Source organism: Bison bison, unplaced genomic scaffold, assembly GCF_000754665.1.
Source record: "Bison bison bison isolate TAMUID 2011002044 unplaced genomic scaffold, Bison_UMD1.0 scf7180017864484, whole genome shotgun sequence".
Taxonomy (NCBI): domain Eukaryota; kingdom Metazoa; phylum Chordata; class Mammalia; order Artiodactyla; family Bovidae; genus Bison; species Bison bison.
Genome location: NW_011495044.1, coordinates 494,143 through 502,049, shown reverse-complemented (window position 1 = coordinate 502,049; position 7,907 = coordinate 494,143). Strand labels below are relative to the sequence as shown.

Below are 7,907 nucleotides of genomic sequence, written 5' to 3'. Positions count from 1 at the left end.
TTTTTTTTTTTTTAAACTGTGGTTATAAGGTTTCTTTTTATATTCTAGATACAAATTTCTTATTGGATGTATCATTTGCAAATTTTTTTCCTAGTGTGCGGGTTATTTTTTCATCTCACATGCATTTTAACTTCTTAAAAACTTGATGTTAATTTTGGGTATCATTAACAATTGGTATTGTTCAGTAGTTAAATTCCATTAAGTTTACAATTCTTGTTTTAGAAAAGCTAACATGCAAACCAAAGTAGTTAATGAAGCATAAAAAATTGTAAATAAAGTTAATGAGAATAGCACATTCCTTAAGATGAAAAGATCAAAACCCAGTTTTAGATCTTCTGTTACCAACATCTTGTGTGACCACTTCTTCATTTAGGGATAGCAAATATTATATGATAAAAGGTTGTGTGTTTTCTTCTGGTCAGTACAATCCTGAATTAAGTTATCCTCTTTGTTATAACAGTGAATATCTACTTTTAATTAAGATAAAATTGACATGTAACATGTAAGCTTAGGGTTTACAGGGTGTTGGTTTTTGATACATTTATGTATTGCAATACAGTTATCACTGTTAGTTAGCTAATACTTGTATCACATCACACAAATATTTCTTTACTTGCGGTGTAAATAGTTAAGGTCTAGTCTCCTAGCAATCTTACTTATTCTAATTTTAATTTAAAAGTTGGCGATTTTTTAAGTGAAATTTTAAAAGGTATGTGACTGATACATTACTGGATATTAATCATAATTTTGACATGTGAATAGAACAAAAACCTTTAAAATATTAGCAAAGGGTATGCTGTAGAAGTGGAGTTTTCCCAACCCAGCTACTCTGACCATCTGTTATTCATTATGAAAAGAATTTGGGAGGGGGTGTTAACACCTGAACTGCAGAGAGAACTCCCCACAGTCTGGGCTCTGAGCAACCTCTGTGAGAAGAAACTAGCCTACCACCCCAGGAAGCTCTGTCTTCCAGGTTCTGGGGTCAGAGGAGCCGCTGTGGCCACATCTTCCCTTACTCCCACGTAATGTGATGAACGGCTTTGTACGTGTCATCTTTTTAAAGTTTAATGACTGCGATTAGTGTTTGCAGCTCAGATTTTCTAGTCTTCCTAGTAGATGACATGTAAGTGCATACCAGTCTATAACCAGAAGTCATAGTGTTTTTTATTTGGCATGATAAAGGTTGTACCCCTTTATGATGTTCTTTTCTTCTCACTCTAGGCCTCAGGAGTGCAAGTTGCCGATGAAGTATGTCGCATTTTTTATGACATGAAAGTTCGGAAGTGCTCCACGCCAGAGGAAATCAAGAAAAGAAAGAAGGCTGTCATCTTCTGTCTCAGTGCAGACAAAAAGTGCATCATCGTGGAGGAAGGCAAAGAGATCTTGGTGGGAGATGTTGGTGTCACCATAACCGATCCTTTCAAGCATTTTGTGGGGATGCTTCCTGAAAAAGATTGTCGCTATGCTCTGTATGATGCAAGCTTTGAAACAAAGGAATCCAGAAAAGAGGAGTTGATGTTTTTCCTGTGGGCACCAGAACTAGCTCCTCTGAAGAGTAAAATGATCTATGCGAGCTCCAAGGATGCCATCAAAAAGAAGTTCCAAGGCATAAAACACGAGTGTCAAGCAAATGGGCCAGAAGACCTCAATCGGGCTTGTATTGCTGAAAAGCTAGGTGGATCCCTAATTGTAGCTTTTGAAGGATGCCCTGTGTAGACCATCATCTGGTGCCACAAATCGAAAGCTTCTGTGTTTAATGTTATCCTCTTGCTATGTATAAGTAAAGCAGATAATGTTTAGGCTAGGGACTCACTGAAGGGGAGCTGTCTTGTCATTTGTGGGGGTAAACTATTCTATGAACATGTGCAAATGGCCCTAAATAAATCTACACTCTAAAACTTTATTGGTGTGAAATTAACTTCTTACTGGCCAAATGCCTGTTTGGATGAGTTGGCTTGTTATAAACATTTTTGTTAAAGCTCGTAATTTTTAATATTTAATAGTGCAGTTCACAAACCAGTAGGTGGCCACATGAAGAGAATTACTGCATCTTTGTTAACCTCACCAGGTATTTACTTTTTTCTTTTTTGCTTAGAGATTTGGTCATAATCTGGTTGTAATTTTGGCCCAAATTTCTTTATTCTGTTGAGCTAAACTGAATCATGGAAAGTAGTTCTCCTCACAACATGTAACAGCACTAAAGTCCTAACTTGGTGATTCTACTGGATGCATGGTAGAGACTGCCTTGAAAGGTGTAGGCTTCGAACCAGTGCTGACCTTGCAGGGCGCTGTTGCAGCCCATAGTTGGCAGAGAAAGCCACTAGTGAACCTGGGGCCACTCACTCACAGGACTGGTCGGGAGGCTGTTCTGAGAGTGGCCTTGCACCCTGGATTCAGGAGAGTGTGCACCATCTTATAACAGCGAATTGTAAAGCAGACCTGGGCTCCAGCGTAACCCACTTTGTTAATGAAAAACGGTGAGGGTGGTGTATTGACAGACTGTGACTCTGTGCTGTCTTTAACTAATTATGTCTCCTTCAGAACTTTGTTGCTTCTGGTATGATAAAGTATGGAAGAATGTTACTTTTACTCTAGGGCCCGGGAGAACTTCCTCTCCTAGAGTAGCTTGCAGCTGTACATGCGGTGTGGAGCAGGCATGATGGACGACACGGGAAGCCGCGCCGAGCACCCTGGAAGTGACTGTCCTTCACATCACAGGCATAACACTGAGCACCTAGAGACCCACAAACGGTGGAATTTAGAAGTAGCAGTACTGGCTTTGTGTAATAAAGGAAGCATTTTTAACTTCTCTCCTGTGTAATTATTCATGCGTGACTTGGGAATAAAGGATTTTGCCTTCCACATGTGTGGTTAGGTGGGGAGGCTTGGCTATTTCAGACAGTTACAGTTAAGATCACGGCTCCTTCCTCCTCTGATTGAATGAAAAGGTTGGTATATATTTGGAAGTCGTTCTTATTCCAAATGTTTATCTAAATGCCAGGCTGTTATCTCTTCTCTTGTTTGGGAGCCAAAAAAAGGTTATGCTTTGATCAAAATACTTCTTTCCAGATTATCTAGAAAACGGTGCTGGCTACTGGTGACATACAGGCTGCTTGTCATTCTTTCATCCTAAATTTCTCTACTGCAAAGCAGTGCTCTCAGTGACTGTATGGATAGGCGCCCGAGAAGCACTGCAGGCCCCAGACGGCCTTGGTGAATAATCAGCCTCGGAGGCAGAGCCAGGAGGTTCAGGAGACAGTCTTCTCTGTGGTTTCACCTTGTGACGTGTGGAGCCGCTTGTATGAGCACCTGCCTCCGTGCAGGTATGTGTGTGGGGTGCTGTGGGGAAGGTTTTGAGCAGTGCCCGGGGGTGTGACATGTAAATAGCTCCTGGCACTCAGCTCCAGAAATTGGGAAATGCTAATAGTCACTTCTCTGTCAAGGAGCTTCTAGATTCCTGAGGTTGGGGCCCTAGATTCTCGCTCACCAGCACTACAGGTAACTGTTGCAAAATGAGAGTCTTGGACCTCAGCTGACCCTGGTGAGGAATACAACTGCAGGTATTGTCTGCTTCCAGCACATTTACACTTTGACAGGTGCTCACACATTGCAGAAGAGTGGGTGGAAAGCTGACTCAGGGTTCATTGAACGACTGCTCTTCTGCCCCGAGGCAGTGGCAGCAGATACCACCACTGACTTTTAGAGCTAACAGACATTTAGAGGTGGGCTGTGAAGTTAGTTATTCCGAGAATATTAATCTCAGAGAAAACCATGAACACAGTGACGGGTGGAAAGATGGGGCTTGGTCGAGTGGGTTCCTTTCCTAGAGCCCCTCTCCCCTCAGAGTACAGCTGGTCCACACACACCTGTGTGACTTCCACTCTTTACCAGCTCGTCCTTGGACTCTCAGAGCCTAAATGGGCCTGAGGACAGACATGTTGATTGGTCACGATTTGGGGTATTTTCAAAATGTGGAAGCCATCTCCAGACCAAGTTCTAGCTGGGCTGGGGCTGGAAGAACGGTCACTACATGGTTGGGGAGGGGCACTGAAAGGGGACTTACTGAGCCAGGGCCTCAGCCAGTCCAGAGAGGTAAAGTAACTTGTCCAAGGTTATACAGCACTCGGGTCTCTCCCCCCACCCCGCCAAGCTATTCCCATCACACCCCTGGTGAGTTATTTATTTGTAAAATCTGGAATTCTGAGTTAGGTTTTGTTCCATTTGAGGCTGGAAGGAAACCAACTCTTCTTTTGGGCTCTGTGTCCTATTAGGCATTTGTGGAGCATGTCTGGTGGTTTCACTGCCTGAAGGCCAGGCATCCCAGGGGTTGTGCATTTTATTGACCCTCCCACGCAGGTGACCAGAGGTAGTCCAAAAAGCTGCAATGGGGCTTCCAGGTCTAGAGGGGCTGCTAATGGGCAGCGAGACCCTGAGCTTCAGGTCAACCCCGGGAGCCTCTGAACTTGGATGTTTTCAGAGCTCCCAGCTCTTCTGTCACCTGGGGTCTGGGGTAGGTGGCTGCCTCTCCACGCCCCCATCTACCCCTGACCGCCTCCCCCATCTTCTTGAGCCTGAGGTTGGACCTGGCCCCTGGACAGCAAGGTCTGCAGGCTCCCCCTGCTGGCCGGGAGCTGCTGCTGCCAGGCCTCTGGCTGCTGGGCCAGTGGTTGGCAGGTGTGGAGGCCCTCACCCTGCCCATCCCCAGACATGGATGCTGGAGCCCTCCAGGTGGTCTGAGGATGGAGCCCACAGGCAGCAGCTTGGCACCCCTAGGGTCTTTTGAGCCTTCCTTCCCCAGAGGTGACCCCGTTCCTTTAGCTTAAGTTTAGTCACTCAGTCATGTCCAGCTCTTTGCCAACGCCACAGGTTGTATGTAGCCTGCCAGGCTCCTCTGTCCATGGGATTCTCCAGGCAAGAATACTGGAGTGGGTTGCCATTCCCTTCTCCAGGGGATTTTCTCGATCCAGGGATTGAACCTGGGTCTCACCCGTTGCAGGCAGAATCTTTACCATCTGAGCCACCTGGGGAGCCCTGCCCAAGGGTCCCCAGCTTTTCAGCCGCGTGGTGGGGGAGGGGAGCTTAGTGGAAAAGCAGACTATTGAGGACCTGAAGGAGGTCCTGCGGGTGACCTGGTACAGGACATAAGGGCGGCTGTTCACCAGAAAATGGCCCTGAACCACTGCCCTTGGGTGAAGGTTCCTGTATGTGGATGAGTCGTGAGCCCTGCCCGGAGTTAGGAGCTCACAGGGGTGTGGGGTGAGGGGCTGCTGGTCACGGCTTCCACAGTCACAAGCCTCCCTTCCAGCCAAGGCAAGGCCCCAGGCCTCCAGACTTCAGCAGGTATTAGAGGCCGCCTTTCACCAGGTGAGCTGCTCCCACTCCCTGGGGGTTCATTGCAGGATGGGGGAGGTGCCCCTTCCACGAGCACTTGAGATGTCACATGAGAACCGAGCCTGTGGCCTGACAGGCATCATCAGTCACTTTTTCCCGCTGAGGCTTCTGGCCAGAACCCTTGGCCTGTGTCCCCCGGCCCTTGGGGTTCCTTTCTCCACTTAAGCCGCCGGCAGGGGTCTGGAACAGGTAGGTCTCATCTCCCTTCCTGGGAAACCTAAGTGGCTCCGGTGCCCTGCCCATTCAGACCCCTTGCCTTCATGACCCAGCTCCACGGGGCCCTCTCACCCACCCTGGCCCCTCATCCCATTTTTCTGCACCCTGTCCCCTCGGCCCTGACCCCTCCTCCCTCCCGGCAAACTCCAGGTCCTGCTCTGTCTCTGGGGAACCATCCCAGAATTTCCAACACCATGATCCCAACACAGTCACCACACCTAAGGCCACTCAGCAGTCAGGTGGCCCACAGACCTAGTGCCCCCTGCAAGCCAGCACCTGGTTTTGGTCATGCAGCCTGAGGTCAGCACTGCCCAGCCCCTGGCCGCTACTTGTGTATGTGGCCCAAGGCAGCTAGAGGAACCTTCCCTCCCTGAGGTCTTGAGGTGCTGGTGACAACCACCCTGGAGGGAGTCAAACCCAGCCTGGAGGTGTGGGATGCCGAGGCTCTCAGGCAGGGGTGAGACCCCCCTCCCATCTGGGTGCACCTGCCATCCAGGTGCTTGTCTTCCCCCAGCCACACTCAGCCCATCAGACCCCTCTCCCAGGCTTCTGAGTCTTGGGACTGAGCTGGAAGTACCACAGAGACCCCTGGGGGCTGCTTCAGTTCAGCTTCTGTTTCTGGGTTGATGCAACCACTCCCATGACCCTGCCTCTAAATCCACTTTTGGCTTAAACTCCAGGTTCCTTACGAAGCCCCCAACTCACCTCTTGACCAGACTCAGATCCCCGAAAACATGAGGGTCCAAGGATCGTGGCAAGTTAAGCTGGATGCCGTCTCCAGCCCTCCTGAGGAGTGGATGTTTGCCCGGGTCCAGCCAGAAGGATAGGGAGTCCCTTGTTCACTCCTGGAACTCACTTCACACTATGGCCTGGGCCATCCGCAGCCCTGCTCCTCAGGGTGGGGACCAGTCCGTGCATCCATCAGGCCACCAGGTATCTCAGGCCCTGCTCCCTCACCCTGCCCAGTGGGCACTGGGGGACCAGAAACCACACTCATTTTCTCCTGGAAGGAGCCCCCAAGGAAGATGGGACAAGACCAGAGTGCCGGGCGACACGCGGGTTTTAATGGCATTAACACCCAGGAGTCACGCGTCGGTTCTGGGGGCAGCATCTTCCAGGGACTGGGGCTGCTGCCTCGCTGGCTGTGACCTTCCAGTCTGCTCTGCAGCCTTAGGGACTCAGCTCTAGAACCACCCGACCCCCAACCCCGCAAAAGACACAATTGCACTGACTGACATACAGACCCCAGGCCCGCCTCCCAGAACAAGCCCTGGGTCTGTCGCACGGCTGACGAGGGCTTTGGCGTCTGCTGGCTGGTGGTCCAGGGCCGGGCCAGGGCGATAGTGTTTCTCGAATGTGACAAAGGTTCTTCTTGTACAAACTGGGTCTGGAAGATCTACTTCTGGTGCTAAGAAACTCTTGTCTTTATGGCTTCTCAGAGCTACTGAAGTTGGGCCCGGATAACGCTGTGTCGGTTGGTTTATTTGTAAGGAATGTGTAAGGCATTTTGGTAAGTTGAACAGTAATTTCATTTTCTGCAGGAGACTCAGACAGAAGTGCCTTCCTTTGAGCTGCCGTCCTCCTGTGGACAGAGGGTGAAGGGGAGAAGCTGGCCGGCGGGGGCGCACTCACCCCGGCTCCTAACCCACCCTAACTACGGCCTGCAGCCCAACACCAGAGTGGCCTGGGGCTGGAGGAGACACCGAGGGCTTGGCAGGGGTCCAAGGTCAGCTTTCAGGAATCTCTATTCTCACCCCTCCAGCCCCCGAGTCCACATCTCCTCCTTGCTGGCCTTCCCCAGGGTCCTGTGCACCCCTACCCCCTGCCCCTCGGGGTCAGCGCTCACTGGTCTGTCCAGCCGCTCCTGCAGCTTCTGCACCGTGTCCTTCTCTTTTGCCAGCTGCTCCTGGGTCGTCTTCAAAAGCTCCTGCAGCTTGGTGGCCGCACGTCCCAGGTCACCAGTTAACTTCTTCTCTTTCTCTAGCCTCTCCTGCGGTTGGAGGGTTGAAGGGGATCAGCCTACACATGACATGCAGCAGGACGGGCCCCCTGGCTGTGCCTGTGGGATCACACCAGGCCCAGGAGGACACGGTCTCCTGGCCACAATCAGGAGTGTCTCTACAGGGCTGTTCGAAGCTGTAGCCCCTGAGGTCACGTACTGGCTGCTGAGCACTGGCCTTAAGTTCTACTTGATCCAGTTGTCTGTGATACTGGAGGCTCAGGAATACTCCCCCACCTCACCTTCCCCTAAACTAGGGTGGACTGTGCCCAAGGGGCCTCCAGGGACAACAGGGAGCGGG

General features: G+C 50.3%; 2 protein-coding genes across 2 annotated transcripts in view; one reads left to right on the top strand and one right to left on the bottom strand.

Annotated features, from left to right (window-relative positions):
* The first annotated feature begins 1,187 nt into the window (after window positions 1-1,187).
* On the top strand, window positions 1,188-2,809 carry DSTN (destrin (actin depolymerizing factor)). Its single transcript, XM_010862588.1, has one exon. The coding sequence runs from the start codon at window positions 1,270-1,272 to the stop codon at window positions 1,714-1,716; it is 447 nt and encodes a 148-aa protein (XP_010860890.1). The 5' UTR covers window positions 1,188-1,269; the 3' UTR covers window positions 1,717-2,809.
* A 3,840-nt stretch (window positions 2,810-6,649) lies between these two features.
* RRBP1 (ribosome binding protein 1) overlaps window positions 6,650-7,907 on the bottom strand; it is a 51,256-nt gene continuing 49,998 nt past the window's right edge. The window contains exons 24-25 of the mRNA XM_010862792.1: window positions 7,454-7,606; window positions 6,650-7,189 (exon numbers count right to left, since the gene is read on the bottom strand). Of these exons, the coding sequence (XP_010861094.1) occupies window positions 7,154-7,189; window positions 7,454-7,606 (189 nt within the window). The 3' untranslated portion in view covers window positions 6,650-7,153. The remainder of the gene's footprint in view (window positions 7,190-7,453; window positions 7,607-7,907) is intronic.